Below are 20,370 nucleotides of genomic sequence, written 5' to 3' on the forward strand. Positions count from 1 at the left end.
ATATCCCCAGCGCTTACAGGTGGATGCAGGCATGGTGAAGAGGTTGAAACAACTTAAGCAGACCAAGAGATTGGAAGGGTTTTGGTATGAATTGAGAGTGAGGCATGCTGCTGTGCATGATGCAATGCAGGTTGAGTTTTCTGCTTAAACTAGCCTGCAGGTTTTGCTCCAGTTAATGTACAGCAATAACGTTTTTCCTCAAGAAGCTGAGCGCAGTGAACGGGAACCAAGTCAATAAAGTTGCCTTATGGGTTTGACAACAGCAGCATACCATTAAATCTGCTCCGTTGTGCAGCTTTCAAATCGTTATTTAAAATCAGAAAAACTGATTCATGCGCACGATGTGAGAGACATCTTTTATTCCTAGCTTTACTTTTATAATTGCCATGTTTTCATTTATGTCATTGCATTAAGTACAAGACTGAAGCTGCGTTTGTCGACACAATGATAGGCTACCATATTCAGTGAAGAACAGTAAAAGTGCCGCTTTGAAAGCAAAGAAACACACCGCCTGTACAAAGACACAGGTTGGCATAGGTTTTTTTTTTTAAATTTTATTTAATACAGTATAACTTTAATCACTAGTCATACGAATGATAAACAGGTTATAACAGAACAAATATAAAATTAATGTAGATAATTGTATAATCCTAGCTAATCGTATGAAAACAGCTGTTGAATAATAGAAAAATAAAATAGCGCACATTTGTGTTCATCATTGAAAGGAAAAGTCTACAAAAAAAAAAAGTACACAGGGATGGCAGACAAAAAAAAAAACAAAACAAACTTCACTACAAGCAAATTCAATATGAATTCTGTAGCAAAGAACACCCCCCCCCCTTTCCCTCGCCCCAACGCATAAACATAAGTTTTTGTACATGTACTCAATAATAATAATAATAATAATAATAATAATAATGGCAAGATACTGGGACCAAATGAAAGCACAGATTACATCCAGTCTGGAAAACTGAAAGCAACAATAATAATGAAAATTATATTTAAGTTTCTGATGCTCACATGGCCCAGAAGGACTTCATAAGGTGTAGGCACAGATTTGTGCTTGGTTCAACTATTCTACCCTCGCTGTCTGGTTTTCCCAGTAAAAATCAGCTCGGTTTGTCCCAGTAAAGCACTATGCAGATTTGTATTCATTTTACAGTAAATTGTTTATATTTAAGCGTCACCAAATTTACAATAACAATCAAGTTATCCCAGCATCACGTGTAGAGCAAAATAATTAAGTTTTTCCTCCCCCAATCCCGTTGCCATAACGACCAATCTCAGAGCATGTTGGGAATAGTTATTTCAAAGTGCTAAGACATGTTTTTGTTTGTTTTTTTAAAGAAAAAAGTATTGCACTACTCATGAGGTCTTAACTGATGTACAGATGCATGCTTAAATGGCATAGTAACTGCAGCATGGGCTGCTCTAAGCAAGTGTGTGAGGATGCATGTGGGGGGCTTAGGAATACATTCCCACAATAACGAAAGCTCAATGGCCCATCTCACTATAAGCGAAGCTGCCATGACTCCATATTTAGCAGAAAGGGTCCTTCTGCTAAATATCAAGGGGGGAAAAACAAGAAGAAGAAAAAAAAAAAAAAGGCACGATCATGGACTGAAATGAATGATGCCATTTGGGATTTGAGAGGATTCATTTTGGATGTGCTTTACTTATTTGGGCTGGAGGAGAATACATTGATGGAATGAAACTGCTTCTATCCTGACTGTGGTTTCACTTTGTGTTTGGTATGACACTCCTGAGACTATGCAAAAGTAGCTCGTACCATCCATTGCCGTTTTCACCTACGACGTCTGCAGCCAAATCGGTCATTAGTCGGTCTTCAGCCTGCCGGCTCCCAATTAGAAAGTCAGTGAAAAAGCATAATCAGTTTTCCCGCTGCATCTACCTAAAGCACGCTCTGCATGCCTAAACCGCAGTTCCAGTGGTATAAGCACCCCCCTCAGGTCTACATGTGAGAAAGGACAGTGGTGGAAAAATATCCCAATCTGACTCTCCCAAAGCTCAAACATTTATCACGACACACCGTTACTCAACATAGACACGCTTCCAAAGTGAACAGCCATGGTAATGGTTCAAGCAATTTTACCCCAATTTTTCCCAACCGCACTGAGAACAATTTGTCCAAGAACACATGAAACAAGATGGCAGCCACAGTTCCGTCTCATCCGAGGTGGCATTTATTATGGCAAAGAAACACTTATGAAACACTACAGCAGCAGTTAAGGAAAATGAAAGAGCAGTTTTTTGGACTGTGTGTCCATGTTAAAAGGTTCAATGGGATAAAGTACTTTTGGGGAAAAAAAAAAGCAAAAAAAACCAAAACTTGGACCTGATCTCACGCATGTAACACCACTGTGCTGCGCTGAGCAGTTTCTCCACAATGACGTGCATTTTTGGAGACATGTTCAGCAAATAAACCAAAACGTCACATTGCCAGAAACGTCATCATTAAAAACACTATGTCAACAATCAAGCCTTTTATCATCACAGTCTTGGTCTGCCAAAAAGCTATGGCCTAGTTTTTATTTTTATCTTTTGTAAAGACAGCATCTGTGAGGAAGTTACAGTTCCTGGGCTAACTGATCACAAAACATGGCTTGGAGCTAACAGACTTGACTGCAGGAATCACAGGGCTCATGGATGGTTTGGAAGGTCATGGCTGAAGCTCACTGATTGGCTGGGATGAGGCCCTGTCTTTGGGCGTGTTCCAAAATGGCATTGTAGCAGAAGTAGTACTGGTCTGGGGTTTGAATGCTGAAGGCCCTCTGTGTTCTCATGCGGTGCACTGTCTGGCACACGTTAAGTGAGCCTACGTCCTGTAGCTGGGACAGACAGATGTCCAGGGCACAGAAGGTACCTGCCGACAACAGCGGGTTAGTGGCAACACTTTAAGATTACAGACAATGAAACGCTATCATGTTGGTTAAAAGCCTTATTCTCATACAGTCTGATAAACAGACTCATTCAGGAAAACAGAATATTCAGGTTACTCTTTGCAGGACGTTGCTGTACCAAAAAAACCTCCTTGTGATTCTTTTGGCTGCTAGCAGATTGCTGCAGCGACTCACAGTCTGCATCATCATGCAAACTTCTCTGAAAATACTTTGCAACTGCTTGCTCAGTGGTAAGAAATTTTGAAGCCATGCAACGCAAACTAGAAACAGAAGGTTTCCCATCAGAGTAAAAGTTGTGGTTTAGCATTGGAGTCAACACCTTTCAAAAGGCATGACTTTTATTTTGGAGACAAACCCTCTCTGTATGAGTGTCTGCAGACAGGTAGTCAAATCAGGACCAACCGCAACAATCTGCTAGTTACCAAAGTAAGGAGAATTTTTGGTGCAGTACTCGCTGTGTGGCTAGTTCACATACTAACAGCCAGCAACCAGTCTCCAACCACTCAGGGAATATAAATTTTGTGGTTGGTGATGGGTTGCTAAGACTGTGTGACTGAGGCCTTAAAGCACAAGCACACCCATCGTGTTGGTCACTTTACATGCATCTATTCATGCAAGCCATGAAGACGCAGGTACCTGCTACAGTATTCTCACCACTGAAGCAATCTTGCATCTTTTCATTTGAAAAGATGCAAGATTGTTGCTCCATCTAGCTCTGTATAATCTGTGAACGTGAGCTTCTGGATGACTAGATCATTAAAATAGTGGTAAAACTGACAGGAACAACACTTGTGTTCAACCCAGCTGCAGCGACAGCAGACATGACATCAACTTTGCTGTTGGGTGCAGTTTGTGAGGCACTGCACGGTGGGTATAAAACGGCCCGAAGCCCTAGAAGAAGGTTTTTATCCCTGCATCTCACCTGTTCTCCCAATCCCTGCACTACAGTGGACCACCATTGGCGGTCCCAGCGGGTGGCCTGTCCACTGAGATCCCAGAGCCTTGACCATTTTTCTCTGTTGTCTCTTCACAGCTCCCAGGAAGTCAATCAGAGTCACTGCTGAGGTGGGGACGCCGTAGTCGGGCCAGCTGAGGTACTGGAAATGACTCACTTGTCTCTGTTCACATGTCTGAATACACAAATAAAATTTTACAGGTTATACGCTTTATGATAGAAAATATGTACGACAGAAAATGCATTCTGCTTGTTAAAAACCGTTCAACTGAACCAGGGAGTGGAGTACTTTGAACATTTTAGGGAACGCAAAGAATATGATGAGGATATCAATCCCACTGTTACTGGTGCTTTTCAGGCAATGTCAGATTTTTTGGCCGCAACATTAAGCAAAATGTTTTTTCTCACCTCAGTGTTGTGCAGTTCAAGAGTGGTGTGGTTGTAGTGGCTGTGGCGGTCCACCCTCTGGTTCACTACTGCTATGTGGCCATAGACCTCCTGTCCACCTTCCTCCAGAGGCCAGTACTGCCCACACTTTCTCCGACTGCCTTCGTCGGTCCTGCGACAGAGGGTCAGGGCGTATTTGACAAAATTAACACCGATTCAACTTCTAAAAATCAAAACAGATACTTTTAGTTCATCAACTCCATTACCTGGTTGTCATGACAATAACAAGGACATTTTGTTCCCAAACCATCCTCCAGAAATCACCGTAGGTCCTGTCTAGTGGTCCTGCACAATACAAACACCAAAGTCGAAGCAAATCAAAATTACAGTGAGTAAAAATAAATAAAATTAAAATCTGATCCCAGCGTAATGAGTCATACTCATTTAACTGCATGGAGTAGCTCCTTAATGAGATACATTAACCCACAATAAAGACAAACATTCAGCTCATTGTGTAAGACTGCCAAATAATTTTGGTGGTCTTAGCAGTCGTTTCTGAATCATTGAATTACAGCAGTGAAATGTCATCAGAAATCAGGATGACATGATCATTTCTGAAAATAAACAGATTAACTTTGGGCATTTATACAAATCAGTTTCTTGTCACTTCATTTTTTTAAAGTCTAATTCAGGTTATTCCAAAGAACTGGTCTTCATACAGTCAGCAACTGTTAGTCCCAGAAGTGAGCAAAGGTTTTCCCAGCATTCTCAGAGGTGACGGCGTATTTATGGACACAAGCTTAAGTAAGATACTACAGAGGTCTTCAGGTGCACGGTCATTAGTGTTACTGTTCTTCCCACTGATCTTACAAATGTTCCTAGAAGCCTAGGGATTCCTGTAGTGAGAGAAGAAATGTTGCACTGCAAGTAAAGTTTTGTGCAAGGTTGGGTGGTGAGCGCGTTTTGGTACATGTTGCAAAACCATCAGAAACTGGTCGTATCAGTGCATGAGTGATTATTCTCACTCCCGGCTGTTCAAATACAATTCTACCTGAACTACAGTGTTAAAAAGAAATTAAGAAAGGAGGAACACACTGAAAACACATGAGATCTTAATGTGGGAAAAAAAAACAAAACAACAACTCTGTACTGTGTTAGGAATGAAAGGGTGCTACATCATTGGCTGGAAATGATAATCTACAGAGGGCTGAATTCTAAGAAACCCTGGAGAGAAAAAAAGAAAACAAAAAACCCCAAACGAAAAAAGTGATACAGTGTTGATACAGCAGCTCAAGAGTACTCAGTAGTTTGTATGGCCTCCATGTGATTCTATGCATGCCTGATGACATCAGGTACTCACCACCAAACCAGTCACGGTGAACGATATTACAGGCAGCACAACATTCTCCCATTCTCCACACCCTTTCATGTTTGTCACATGTGTTCAGGGTGAACATGCCTTGATCTGTAAAAAGCATGGAGTGTGATGGACCTGCCAATTCTGGTATTCTGTGGTAAATGCCAATCGGGTTCCACGGTGCTATGCACCTGTCAGGCTCTTATAGCGCCCTCATGATGTCTGTTTCTGATTGTTTGGTCAGACATGTTCACACCAGTGGCCTACGTGAGGTCATTTTTTAATCACCAAGGGGCAGATACCAGTTCTGATGGGTTAAAGGCCTTCTTCAGCCCTGTCCAACTCTCCTAGAGTATCTAGCAGTCTCCTGGAATCATCTCTGTGCTATTGAGACTGTGCTGGGGGACACAAACCTTCTGGCAATGGCACACATTGATGTGGAATCCTGGAGGAGCTGGACTACCTGTGCAACCTCTGTAGGGTTCAGGTATCACCTCATGTTACCAGCAGTGACACTGACAATGCTTTGAGCAGTGTACATACCTCCTAGTAACATTTTTCTCCTTGTACTTTTAAGTGTTTATATAAAACCTTACTCCAGAAGAGTTCAATTAATCAGAAATCTGCAGTAACTTACTGTAGAGTAATTAGAAATACACCTTTGAAAGTATTAACTTCTGTTATTATAATATTTATTTTATTGGGCAACAAACTGTCCACCTCAGCTTACTGCCACTGTCCACTTCTATGCTTCAGTTACATTTATTGCCATTTATGACACAGCAGTGGTAGTAACAGTGCCCACTTAGACTGATGACCAAATGTCCTCATTTAAAAAGGTTCCTTTGTAGTCACACACTTATTTGGCTGTAGGGTCCACTTAACATTACTGATGATATCAGTTTGGCTCATTAACAGGACTGCAGTGTTATGCCACTGGCATAACACTGCAAAACAGTCCTTTTAAATAAATTAACTTGTCGTACCTTGAGTACCAATGTAGGCATTCTTCTGTTTGTAGCCGTCCATGAAACTCGCATTGATGTAGTCTGATCTCTGTGAGAGCAACAAAACTCAGTCACAAAAGGTCAACAGAATGCCAAACACATCATGTCAATTCAACTGTCGGAGCATTAGAGACTTTAGAGGAGAAAATCCAACAGTTTGGTTACACGTTTGCTTTATAAGCTGAGTACTGGGAGAGCAGTAGCCAGTTAGAAGTTTTAAGCTTGACAGCTAAGAGTGACCATGAATGGAACTGATCAAATGAAATGCACATTTTTTAAAACAGCATTTACCTCATTCTTTCTGGGTTTCAAACGAACTCTCGTCTGATCAAGGCACAACACGTCGCCGTAGCGATTCTTCTCCTGATTGTAGGCTGCTCTGTAGACAAAACAAAAGTTTAATGCTGCCGCCCAATGCGGTGTACAATTACAATAACAGTCGACACACACTGAACTAAAGTTTTGCTTTTCTGGTCATGTGCTACTTAGTTACATGTGACATTGAAGTGAGGTCTATAATTTATAGAAGACTTGAAGAATTTATAGAAAACTAGAGGCTAAGTATGCAAAATGAGGTAAAAGATGCAGTCACCAAGCACAGCTATACATTCCACTTTATAAATGCCAATAAGGAACAAAACAAAACATTCTGAAAATATTAGAAAGGTCATCTATTGAAGTCGGGGTTAAAGGACATGCTGTGGAATAGATTACATTACAATGCTACTAATTTTTGTCCTTCCCAGAATGCACGCTGCACCTACAGCATAAAAAGATTACAGGTATTAATAAACTAATCTTTCTGGCAGCTCCGCTCAGCCAGACAGAATCAGATTTTAAAGTGAGCACTGAATGTGCGCCTGCTGCTCTAAACTCACTGTGCACAGTGGAAGGTTCCGGGTGGTGCTTCTTTGCGTAGCTCCTCATACTCCTGATGGATGCCCGTGCGCTGTAGCCTGCCGAGGTGCGTCAGCAGCTCCTGCGGGCGCATGGACTCTGGTCCAGGGACGTGAATGGAGGCATCTTCAAAGGGGATGCCCACCAATTCATCCACAGGGTCTATTCTGCCATTCTGGCCCGCCAGTAGCTGCTGGTTCCAGCTGTACGCGTCCAGAGGCAGCAGGCCACCAAGGTGCTGAGGCAGACAGTCTCTGGGGAGGTGCTGGCGCAGCTCGGCCATTTTTACCATCTGAACCTGGAGTTAGGAGAGACATAGACTGAGATGGATTTGTTTTTACCCTCAAGGAAAACGGCATAAAAGGTCAAAGGCACTCTGCCCGTGAGTTTAACCTGTTAGCACTACCATATCTTGAAGGCAGACTACAATAACTGGATCTCATATAGGGTCTTGTGCACTTTACATAAATGTGAAAATGCTGCAGTCTTTCTACAGCTGGCATGCAAATACTTGTGTCATCTCACTCAGTTAGGAACCTGCGTATAGGGCTGGGTATCGTCACTGATTTCTAGAATCGATTCGATTCCGATTCACAAGGTCCTGAATCGATTCGATTTAATTCGATTTGAATCTGGGAAATTTTGCCTCAGACAGTCAGAAATATTATAATTCAGATCAGTACATTTACATATTTTTGTATCTATAAAAAGGAAGCTGACACTCGCAAGACTTTATCAAAGGTGTGAGCATCACAGCAGATGCTTCTGTGTCAAAGTAGCTGAAGATAAAACACAGAAAAACATGAAGGTGACTTTCCTGGCCTGGGATTTTATTAAAATATTCTGCAGTACATCAAAAACGAAAGAAAACCATTAATCAACTTATGAACATTACCTCTGAAGTTACAGCGGTTTTATTAGAGACACAGCTGAGCGTTTTGCATTTTGTATAATTTTAAAAAGTTTTAATTTGTTCAGAAGCCTGTTGAACAGCAGAAATTAGGTTCTCTTTTCGGAAGTAAGTAAAAGGGTAAAAAAATAAAAATAAAAAAAAATCGGCCGACAGCGCTGTAAACAACGGTTGTCTTGTGCGTAACAAGCAAGTGAATAGTGCAGAAAACAGATTTCGGGGATAGACGGGAAACTGTTCTTGAAGTACACTGAGAAAGAGAGAGAGAGCTGTGCATGAAGTGTGATTTTATCGTGGTGGAAGCAAAACAGCAAAAGTCAGAGGGAATTCATGACGATGTTTATGTGAAGCTTAGTTTGGATCGTGTCCGTGCTGTCCGGTGAGAAAGGAGACATCTCACCGATTCTGATCCGCAGGTCCGCGCAGTGTGTTTACGTCTTTGTGCAGAAGCCGTGCACCTGCTCTCATTTACTGTTTTAAATGTTTGGTGGTTGTCAAAATTTTGTGATGTTTCACCAGAGATTTTGGCATTTTGGGCAAAATACATTTATATAAAATAACGATTCAGGATTTTAATGAATCTATATCACGTTATCCAAGCCAGAATCGATTTTAATCGATGAATCGATTATTAAAACCCACCCCTACCTGCGTATGTAAAATTGACTTCATGATATGGAACCAATTAAAAAAAGCAACAGGATACCATTTGTTTTAAGCCTGCTTTATCCTAAATATCAGTTTTTCTCCTACTCTTGGCATAAAAATAAATACATCCCGTGCACAGTGGCTCTTAAGAAATCCATGCTAATAAAATAATGACTGGTAATAATGTAGGAGGTATCCTGACTCCAGTGATTCAACATCTCAAGCATGTGTGAGGCAGGAGGATAAGCAGTTAAAGAATCTCATAATCACAGAGCACAGTTGGTACACCGAATCACTCACTGCCTGCCATTTGAGGAGGGAAAAAAAAAGAAAAAAGAAACAAAACAAAACAAAAAAACCCCAAAAAACGACGCTTTTGCCTTCCCTTACTTAATAAATTATCATAAAAATGAAGCTGAAGAGCTACTTTGAGAAGTAGTCAAAACATTTACCCTCTCCCTCAGTTTCTCCTTGAGAAGCAGGCTGAGCAGATTGTAGGGCACTCGAAACCACACCGGGGCACCTACGATCAGCACCTTCTTCAGCCTGGCAGGGAATGCCCCCTGGTGGACAAAGATGGTAAATTACAGTAAACCAAATTCTTTGTTTAGAACTCACATTTTAAATTTTATGATTATATTCATTAATATATTGTAAATTAAGGGGCAACCTCTCCTGTGTTTAGAGTGTAAACACAGGAGATAGTGCCAAGTTTATCTTATGGTACTTGTGCATCTAGGTATTAAGTACACAGTATGTGTACTGTATGTGACTGAGGACAACAGCTGCTCCAGAGAGATCAATATGTGGGCACAGAATACATCCCGCTGCTGCTGATGTGACCACATAATAGTCCGTGTTATTGACTCCAGCGGACATACTGCTACATGTTTAAAGTGTAACTCACTTAAATGCAGGCAATTGCAAAAATAAGTACCACTGCCACTGCATATGGATTAAGTAATACTTTAAAGGCTATCAACTCACACAGTGAGCCACTCATTTGCCTTTTTGGACATTTACTTAAATCCTGGAAGACAAAACACCCATAAATAAATCAGATTACTACTTTCTAAGATGGAAATAAATGTGCAGTTAGTCGTTACTCTAGCCCTGGAAAGGAATGAAGACTTTCAGCAATGAAAGTACTGTTTACATCTGGTCCTGTGAATAATCCGAGCATGTGCATCTCATTTTTGATGTTTACAGCACCTATTCACTATACTGCACTGAAATCCCAAACCTTGAGCAAGTTGAGAATCTTCTTGCTGAGGTCCAGCTCAAAGTTTGTGTAGTTGGAGCCTGCCATGTCATAGATGAACACTAAGCCATTCCTCTGAGTCTCGAAGCTGTGACACAAAAACAAAAAGGAAAAATCCGGTTTTTGATATCTTCATTAGGTCATTTAACTACTACCCGTGCTGTCAAGTGGAACTTATTCCCCACACGGCAGATAAACGTCATTTTGGGGAAGACTTAAACAAGTTCCAGTAAGACTGTCTTTTCATGTGCAAAATTTGAGTCATAGGATTCCTTCAAAGAAAAGAAACTTTCACTGAAATAAAGCGAGTGATGTGTTTAGTAAGACGTTTAAAGGCTACAATGCCACACTATGCAGTATTTCAAGGAAAAACAAATACCCAGTACTTTACCCGATACTCTCACCAAAAATTAAAAACAAAATGTGACCGTTTTGTTGCAGCTTCATTCACTGAAATCCACGTTCCTCACCTTTCCACAGCCCGATCCAGGAGGTAGAAGAGGGCCTGAAGCACCACATGGTTGCCTGTCTTGTTGGGGTGATGCAGTTTGGCTGTGTACAAGGCGATGGAGGCCCCTGAAGGGTCTCGTACACTCTGAAAATACACAAGCACACAATACTGGCAGGTTATCATTCAGCAGAGCAAAAGCAGTTTGTCACAATTTTCCAGGCAACTGCTGCCCCCCCACCCTGTACTGAATTGGGGATTGTTTATTAGTACTGGGTTCATTCTGTATTGTTTAATGTGGAGTTATGAGCAAGGCGGCAGAAAATAAGCAAGATGGACACACACATAGAAATACCAGCCTTATTCTGAATATCTTTATATCTAGCATTCAAGTTTCTCAAATGCATGAATTATGATGCCATTCTTAGAAACTGTGTGGTTTCTGAAGGAGTTTACTAGAGCTAAGTGTGACAACAACACCCAAACAGAAGTGCAAAAAGAAAGAATGGAAAAAGAAAAATGACCACAGGGGGGCACTTTGGTTCACATGCTGGCTGGTTGCCAGCTCAGAGAAAGGGCTGTCAACAGTTCAACAGAATGAACAATTGTTGTCATTACTGATGCCGCGGGTCTTGGATCTCTTCATTTTCTTCCTGGGGTAAAGACAGAATGCATTTTCTGAGCCAAAGCTGAACTGTGCTGAGAATGGGGGTGCCCGGGGATCCGAGGCTCTTCACTCGAGTGGAGCTGGTGACCAGAGATCCTCTGGAAAAAGCTCCTTTGTAAGTAAATAAGCCTGTATTCTCTGGCACGAGGGCTAAAAATACACCAGACAGGATGTGAAGCCCGCTGCCGAGGCTGGAGAACTCCGACGTCAGGCGAGAGGATGTGCAGCATCAATGCCGCTGTGGCACGTCAGCGGGGAAGGAAAAAAGGGAAATGCGGGAAAATGGGAATCTGTGTGTGCGCGTGTGATTGCATGTGTGTGCGGTGGAAGTCGGCATCTTTAACGGTCACAATTTGGCTGACAAAAGGCCAGGAAACACACTTGGAACGTCAACAAATAGCCTGCACCCCAAAAAGCACATCAGGATGAGGGCTTAGTTTTTGAACATTCAATCTAAGGAATGAAGTAAAGTCATTGTTATTGTTGTTAACGCAGCAGCATTAGAAGCCTGATGAAAAGACACACAAACACTAAACGTCACTGGAATCACTGGGATGAGGTACGTTGTAGAAATTGACTAAACATATACACACACACACAATATTAATACACAACATTTCCACGTGGGCACGTTACACATTACACCTTGAATGAATCTAAAAATGTGGAGGATATTTCAGGAACGCACTTACCAACACAGTGAACTTTCCACTGAGCAGCTCGGACCGCAGAGGCTCCTCCTGAGGCTGAAGTCTGACAATTCCTTCTTTAAGACGCGTTTCCTGAAGAAAACAGATCACAGCAGGTGAAGGCAAGCTGTGGGGCAGCTCTAACAGGCCGTCACTTTGAGGTGAATTCCTTTCTGAACAATAGTGAATCACCTGCCTGGCTTTCCTGCCAGGAGGATTCCTCTCTGCTAGCCCCCCCTTACACTTTCTGTGGAAAGTCTTAAACTTCAGCTTAGGCGTGTCTTTTCAATTATAGTTGATCTTACAGACTTATTGTGAACAATATTAAACTAGAGATACTTTGAGTTCCCGCTGTTGAAATTGGCCAAATTAAAACGCCTCCTTTAGTTTTAAATGAAGCTTTTCTACAGATTGACGGGAACTGCTGCAGCTCACGATTTCTCTGCAACCCTTTTATTCCTTTTAAGACTGTAAGCACTCGGGTCTTAATGGTAACGGATGTACAGATTCAGACTTCACTAGACTGCCATTACTCCATGAAATACGTCAGAAGAAAACTGTAGAGTTACATATTAGAACACTCCCTTTCCACAAAAAGCATTCTTGGTTAAACCGTACAGCTTTCCTGAAGTGCTTACTTGCCACTCTAAAGATGATTGAAGATTTATTTATTCATTTATAATTATTTATATAGCACCAACAACAGTTGCTTCATGGTCTTTATACTTTAAGGTAAACACTTTAATTATACAGAGAAAATCCCAACAATCAGACAAACCCCTATGAGCAAGCACTTGGCAACAGTGGGAAGGAAAAACTCCCTTTTAACAGAAGAAACCTCCAACAGAGACAGACTCAGGGAGGGGCGGCCATCTGCCACGACTTGATCCAGCTCCAACTATATAATTTATCAAAAGGGAACGTTTTAAAGCCTAATCTTAAAAGTAGAGAGAGTCTCTTCCCCAAATGGGTCTGAAATCTGCAGGCTCTGCATCCCAGTCAACTTTTAAATATTCCAGGGACCACAAGTAAACCTGCAGGGTGAGAATGAAGTGCTCTATTGGGGTGATATAGTGCTACGATGTCTTTAAGAGAATATCGTACCAATTTTGCACTCCGTCATATAACAATCTGTGGCCTCAGACCGTAAACACAGGGGGTGATCTGCGAGGCGATTTGTTTTTTTAAAACCGGATACTTGCAAGATGCTACATTTTCTATGACCCACAACTATTAAAGTTTATAGATAGTAACCCTGACAGCAAAAAGACTTCAGAAAATTTGTCGTGTCCCCATAATTAAACCCCGACTAATAACCCCCTGCATACTGCAATGCATTTCCTGTTTATTATTTAACATCATCACAGGGAAAAACATGTTTTTGTGCATTTTAAAACCTCACAGTAGCATCTCATTGTACAATAGGAAATGAACAAGTGGCAAATTGATCCTTGAGGTTTATCATTTGCCACATTCGCGGCACTAAACCAGGTTCGATGCTTCATTTTATGGCAACACTTAAAGCAGACCTCTCATTTCCCTAACCCTCCAAACAAACAGCGCACTGGAAACTTTCCCTCCAAGCCCCCTCCCTTCCCCCATTCTCCTAACGAATGACTTGTCCCCAGCCTCGTCCTGGTGCTGACGCAGCATTAAGCTGTGTTAAATGAGCTGCAGCGTGGTAGGGGAGACTAATCCTTCTTAAAGTCACACCGAAGGCAGTCATGAGCGAGCCAGCTACTCACTGGTGAACGCTACCTTGATGACTGAAATGACTTTACAAGAAAAGGACGGTGCCACAACTACAATCATTAAGAAGTTAGAATTTGTGTGAAACTTGCCTGGCAACTTTTTGTTTGTCGATTTGATAAATGCCATTCTGCATGTTCATATTTGGAGCAGTATTGACATTTAGAGGGTAACCCCCCCAAAAAACAAAACCTGCAGTAGGACCTGATGCCCTGAAAGTTTCGCCTTTATCAGTTTCTGGCTTGATAGTCATTTCACCAGATGTCCTTTCTGTGACACGTAGTGTCAGGCGAGTCCTCAGATTCACCTAATCCTTTTTTCATTTTGACTCTTTGGTGATCTCTCGATATCCCCGCACCAGAAGATTACACAGCCAGCATGCTACAGATATACAGTATGTTTTTGAACTTTTTTCACTGCATTTCTCCCCAGGGAGGTGGCTAAGAGCAAAACAAGCAAACAGGAAGCAAAAAAGGAGAAGATCAGCCATGTCTATTTGACATGAATAGCTGTCATTTGCCTGTTATGCTTCAAAAAGGCTCCAAAATACAAAAGACAAGATCACCCCCACCCCACCCCCACAAAGTAAACTTAAAAAAAGTCACGTGCCATCTAGTTCACTTGACCTCTAACACAAAGTAGTTACATCCAGCACTATTTTTGTGTTAACATGGTTTAGCATGCACGCCCAACATGTGAAACTTCATGTTCCTCCTTTAGACAGACTTCATAACCTCAGCTGACCAAACCAGCCCCTATTTTGATTCGCAACAAGCTTTCTGGAAAGCTTGAAAAGCCTGAATACCGCTTCTTGAAATATCCCCCGATGTAAAATTAAAAAATAAAATAAGTGCGTGAGTTGGTGTGTGTGTCAGGCCCCGAGGTTTGTGATGCATCTGCTCAGGCCATCTCTTGCTTGGCAACAGCCTCTGAGGAAATATGCTCAATGAAAAAGGGCCTTGTGCTGCCATTTCTGGGCACAGTGAAGGCACCCCACACTCGTCAACCAAGAGGGACGCTTGTTGTCAACTGCAGCAGATTTTATAAAAACTACACAGAAACCCAGAATATAGCACTAAGTGTACATTTTCTTTGGAACAAGTCAGTAAACTGTAGTTATACGTCAGAAGCAACATGTTACAGATTCATAACAGTCTGCTGCTCTCAGTTAGAAATCTAAATTTAGAGCAGCTATTAACTGGAAACCATCTTTTCACCAAAACAACTGCAATAAGCTTGAGATGAGTCAGGGCTTCAATTTTTTTCCCCTCCTTTAAAGGAGCTAAACCTAACCTAACGCAGGGGGCTTGTTTGGTTGCAGTTTGACCCTGGCTGACGGAGGCGCAGCGTCACATATCACATCATTGTCACTAAGGTGTTCTTTCACCTGCTTGTGACCTTAAGCAAAGCAGAGGAGCGGCCTTATAAAAACAGCACCCATCTGCACAGCCCACAGTGACAACACTAATCCAATCTCTGCCTTTAGCTGATCTCACCATTGTACCATAAGGATGTGTGCCCCCCCTTCAAATGTGGGATAAATTCGTTTCAGGATTTTTCTTATTTATTTTTTTTAAATATACCCACACTTTGAGATTTTGGAGTAGTCAAAGTGCGAATTAAAACTTGCCAACCACTTAAATTGTGTTTAGTTTGCCCGGCGTTTTCAGTTTCTCTTAGATTGAAAACTATTTTGTTCTAAACCTGAAAAAAAACTGAATCTGAAATTTATTTATAAAATTTCAGGTGAGATCTGGGGAAGTTTTTTTTTGTTTGTTTTGGTTTTTAATATTGCTGGGAGGGAGAGAAAAATGGGAAAAAACCCCAAAAAAACCCCCACTTATACTGAATGTTATCTATTGCGTTTAAGTGTTTCGAGCTCTAGCCACTCCCGTGTGTGTGACACAGCAAACCCAGGTGAAATGAAAGATAACATTGTTCGGTTATGTAAATGAAATCAAAACCTTGCCAGGACAAAGCCAAGAACAGCCTTGTATCAATGCACCCGTTTAACAAGCTTAAACATACATGGCAGGTATGTTTTACACAACCGTAGCACTGTTGATACTGAACTGTATGTAGGACCTGTTTAAATACTATGTACTAAAAAAACAAACAAACAAAAACCCTCCAAAACTTCCAGCTTCATATTCAGTGTATCCTCAGATTTAATGGGGACTTGTAAACTTAGCTGTAGGCTGAAATTACAGTAGACTCCTTCAACTGAAGGCGATGAATCCACAGCAGCAGAGGGAGGACAGAGGAAAGGGCTGATAATGACTGATGCCCTTACCCTGTAACTGTGGAACAGCTCGATGGCTCGGAGGACGTCAAACTTGCGAGCCATGAGGAACTTGACGGCCAATTCCCTGGACAGCGGAGACACTCCATGCTGACTGGTCCACTTGTTGATTTCCTCCAGAAACTGCCTGGTAGCCTGAAACACACACAGATGTTGTCAGAAAACTCTGCTGTCCCAAAATCTGAGGGTCAAGCAGGAAGGAAGTGAAACTGGGGGTTTGAACTTGATACATCCTCAAAGGAAGTGCTATCTACGGCCCCAGAGATTATTTGATGCAATGTTATGGCCTGCTGCAGTGGGGGATATGCTGCTGTATATCCTTGAGAATGAAGTAAAGAATGTAGCAACAAGCAGAAAGAAGATGAAGTAAACATTTACACCAAAATGAACACAAAAGTGGAGTGACACATGCAAATGGACACGTGTACATTACGGGGAGACATTTGTTGCTCGAAATAAAACTCGCAGCCTGAAGCATGAGCTGGGGAAGATAACCGAATCCTGCAAACTGGTGTTTATGACATGAAGCTGCTTTAATGACAAGGCTGCACAGACTTTTAATAGTACTTGGCAGTGAAATTACTTGTCTAGCTGTGGAGCACCAGCTTTTTTTTTTTTTTTATTATAAAAAAACAAAACAAAACAAAAAAGCCCACACAACACGGGTAAGTCATGTGTCCTGAGCTTGCTCGAACTGAAAGGTGTGTGCCTTGTTCCAAGAAATGGAACTGCGTGTCAGCATTATTCTTTCAAGAGAAGATGATTAATTGGCCATCAAACTCTGCATCTGAGGTGAAGATGATAATTGGTTTCTTAGGAAATCTGGCTGCAACTACAGGAAAGAATCTCTAATGGACCGAAACAGAATGGCAAGAAGCGTGAAAACAGCAACTGATGTTATGATTACTGGGGGTTATCTGGCATTAATGCCCAATATTTGCTCCCCTTTTGTGGTCTCTGCTAACAGTAAGGGAAACATCTGGCTCTTTAGCTCCCAAACACTCCATATTTTCACTAGCCTTTTGTTAACTTTGTCTATGTGCCACATGGTGCTGAGCAGGTACAGCCAGCTGAAAACTGCTGCAGCCAAAAATGACACCATGAGTGATGAAAATGAGCCAAAACACGAACGCTGCATGCGCCAACTCCATAAAGCTCTGCACAGCTGCAGGGAACTGCAAACTCACGGCACTCCTCTGTGGGATCGTCACACGTGATGCCTATAAATATGTTTTTATAACTTCCTTAAGTAACAAAGTTCTCTCCCTTTTAAAAAGTGTGCTTTCAGCATTGTGATACCTTTAATGTCTTGCTGGCTTCATGCTGCACTTGTAATTTAGAAAAATGTGTTTAACTTCGAGGCCTTCAGCTCATCTTGGAAGTAACTTCTGCATTTAGCCTGCAGTCATTCAGGGGCTTCCTGCCTCTCCCCTCTTATTATATACACTCCCCCCCCTCCCCTTCCAATCTCTGCATTAGCGAGTCAGCACCAAGTGAATCCTTCAAAAAGACGACAGGAGGAGGCAATGAAAGCTCACGCTTTCAGAAAACACAGGGTTCCGCTTTTCTGCTCAGGCACGGCAGCAGTGGGGCACGCTCGGGAGACAGGAAGTCAAGTTCAGGGAATCCGCGGCTCTTCAGGAATACAGAACGATCCCTGATGAGCGCCGAGCCTGAAGACAGGATGCCACTGTCTCCCCTCGGCAGAGCTAGTGCTTTCAAAAGCAGGAGGGCCTGCAGCTTTTGCTCTGTTCAAGAGGCCTTAGCATGCAAGGGATGAGGGATGATTGCACCTGACAGGGCTGAGGCCTGTTGACATCCGATTCTCATGGGAAAAAAATGTGGAAGGGAAGCGGGGGAGGGTATAATGAATTATGAGGTTTTCACTGTAGAGAAGATACAATGTGTCATAAAATGTGGGAATGGCCAACAGAGAAGAGCAAGGAAAATAAAAATCCTGGAATGAGCCATTAAGATACACCTGCTGCGATACTTCTGAATGCATGTACTTCATGGTACTTTCTTCTGAGCAGCTGGGGAAAAGCTGCCGACACAAAATTACTGCAAACTCATTAATGTGTCCTACACAGACATGCAAACAAAAAGGGGCCATTAAGGGTCCATTCCTCTAAATGTTTGCCCCGCCACATGCCTGCCTGGAATTCCTGCCACGGAAAAGTGACAACCGTGTCTGCAGATTTCTCTTGTGAATCCAGTATGCCAGATTCCAAACAACAGGGTTTAGAGAGATGGAAAACAAAAAAGAAATCTGTCCATTATTGGTCCAACAACCAGAAACAAGCGAAACCAATAAGGTCCTGTTTTGGACCACGGAGCTAGGTCCAGTTTACCCAGCGCACATCGCAGATCTGTGCGATACACAAGCAGTGGACTTCGGACTAGTTTGTTTTGTTAGATATACCTCCATTAAAATATATTGGAAATATTTGCAGGGAAAACTGTGATAAATCTACTCAGCGATAACAAGAAAAAAAAAAAAATCTAACATACATGCGATCCGCAAGTGGGCTTGACAAGCGAAGTCCTCAGTCAAAGCAAACGCATTTGACGCAACTCGCAACTTTAAAGAAAATGATCCAGATTCATAACATTTATTGGCTTCTTCCTCTGGCCGCCACCTCTCCAGCACATTTCATGACATTCAACGTGGGATGTTTCCTTTGCTTTGGCTCCGAGTACAGCTATTTCCTAATATTACAAAATTCTAGTCTACAAATCTAAAAGCACAACAGGTATTTAATATGGGCCTTGTGCTCTTTGTTGTTGCTGCAACGTTAAGCGTTTGCGCTCTTTTGTTGGCCAAAGACAGCTTCCTGTCAGGTTACCTTCAGGTACACTCAGGTTTCCAAAAACTTCAGCGGTCTGACAGCTGCTCATAGCCTTTTAAGGACAGCCTGCCAACTCCAGGTGGTGACCCTGTGTTCCAGTAGAAGCCAGTCTTGTTTGGCTTTTCTACACTGGGGCCATATCTGCCAAGAGTGGAATGTGAGGATGAACCAGTTTGTTTTCATGATAGCACACCGGATTGCTGTGGAAGACTCACTGCAGAGGAGTGACTTATTCAATTCCTGGAGGATGCATAAATATTTGGCTGACTTGCCCCACTTTTGAAATAACTGGAGATTTTCTTTTTTCCTTGAAGTTCAATTACTTAAAAAAAACAAACAAAACAAAAAAACAAAAAAAAAAACCCCACACCACTTGATTCGAGCTTATGTGTCCTGCCATAGCCAGAGGGATTTCTGTGAGCACAGAATGAGTTTGTATCTAGTCACAAGTCATCCTGACTGCAGAGAGAAACATTTTCTGGCCTGACGTTACATAATCCTGTTTTTGTTGTGAGTGTTGTTCGCTGGTTGTGGCGGACGATGACAGACAATAACTAATTGATCAGATTTGCTGTGGTTGCGACCTCCTGTGTTGGGAGTTAACTGATGAAGTTGTGATTGATTATTAGCGCTAAAAGCAAAGATCCAGTTGTACAAACATGTTACAACACCCCACCCTAAAGGGGTCACTGCTACAGGAAGATGTCTGCTATAGGGAGAAAGGGGCTATAATCAGCAGCAGTCAGGAGTTAACAGATTCAAGAAACTAATGAACCATGATATCACTTTCACACCTTTATAATGCTGCACTTTGCATTGTGGAAATCATTACTGATAGCAGCATACTGGCAATGCATTCATTTAGTCAGCATTTCCACTTTGACAACTGAAAGTTGATTAACACACATTATCCTCTACACTCCTATTTTCTGTGTGATCCAAATGTCATGCCACACGACTATTATTATAGTACATTCCCCTACATTCATTGACAACCTTTATTCTATGCTGCTTCAACCCACGTTCTTCTAAGACTAAGGCTCCTGCCACAACTGCCCACCATGCTACGAGCATGCATGTTGAAAAAGTAGTTCATCAATAATGACTAAATAATCTTGCAATTTATCTCCAAGGAACAACGTCGTGGTAAGCTGCAATTACCATCCAATACTGCTATACTTTTTATGTGAAGGTAACTCCAGGGTGACTATTTTGAGCAACAATGTTGCCAATCAGTTATCGTGATTACTTTCTATTCATTTTTGTGAATAAAACATCCCAGTCACATCTTCCTTGTGTCTGAGTTAAGATTAGGGCTGCCAC

General features: G+C 41.9%; 1 protein-coding gene across 1 annotated transcript in view; it reads right to left on the minus strand.

The window, feature by feature from the left end:
• Positions 1–1,134: 1,134 nt before the first annotated feature.
• ptpn9a (protein tyrosine phosphatase non-receptor type 9a) overlaps positions 1,135–20,370 on the minus strand; it is a 27,918-nt gene continuing 8,682 nt past the window's right edge. Inside the window, exons 2-13 of the mRNA XM_014336590.2 lie at positions 16,190–16,333; positions 12,151–12,240; positions 10,814–10,938; positions 10,326–10,431; positions 9,535–9,645; positions 7,506–7,822; positions 6,919–7,006; positions 6,607–6,676; positions 4,530–4,608; positions 4,285–4,435; positions 3,844–4,051; positions 1,135–2,884 (exon numbers count right to left, since the gene is read on the minus strand). Coding sequence (XP_014192076.1) covers positions 2,694–2,884; positions 3,844–4,051; positions 4,285–4,435; positions 4,530–4,608; positions 6,607–6,676; positions 6,919–7,006; positions 7,506–7,822; positions 9,535–9,645; positions 10,326–10,431; positions 10,814–10,938; positions 12,151–12,240; positions 16,190–16,333 — 1,680 coding nt within the window. The 3' untranslated portion in view covers positions 1,135–2,693. The remainder of the gene's footprint in view (positions 2,885–3,843; positions 4,052–4,284; positions 4,436–4,529; positions 4,609–6,606; positions 6,677–6,918; positions 7,007–7,505; positions 7,823–9,534; positions 9,646–10,325; positions 10,432–10,813; positions 10,939–12,150; positions 12,241–16,189; positions 16,334–20,370) is intronic.

This window comes from Haplochromis burtoni, unplaced genomic scaffold (genome assembly GCF_018398535.1).
Source record: "Haplochromis burtoni strain Fernald_Lab_line unplaced genomic scaffold, NCSU_Asbu1 Contig_145, whole genome shotgun sequence".
Taxonomy (NCBI): Eukaryota; Metazoa; Chordata; class Actinopteri; order Cichliformes; family Cichlidae; genus Haplochromis; species Haplochromis burtoni.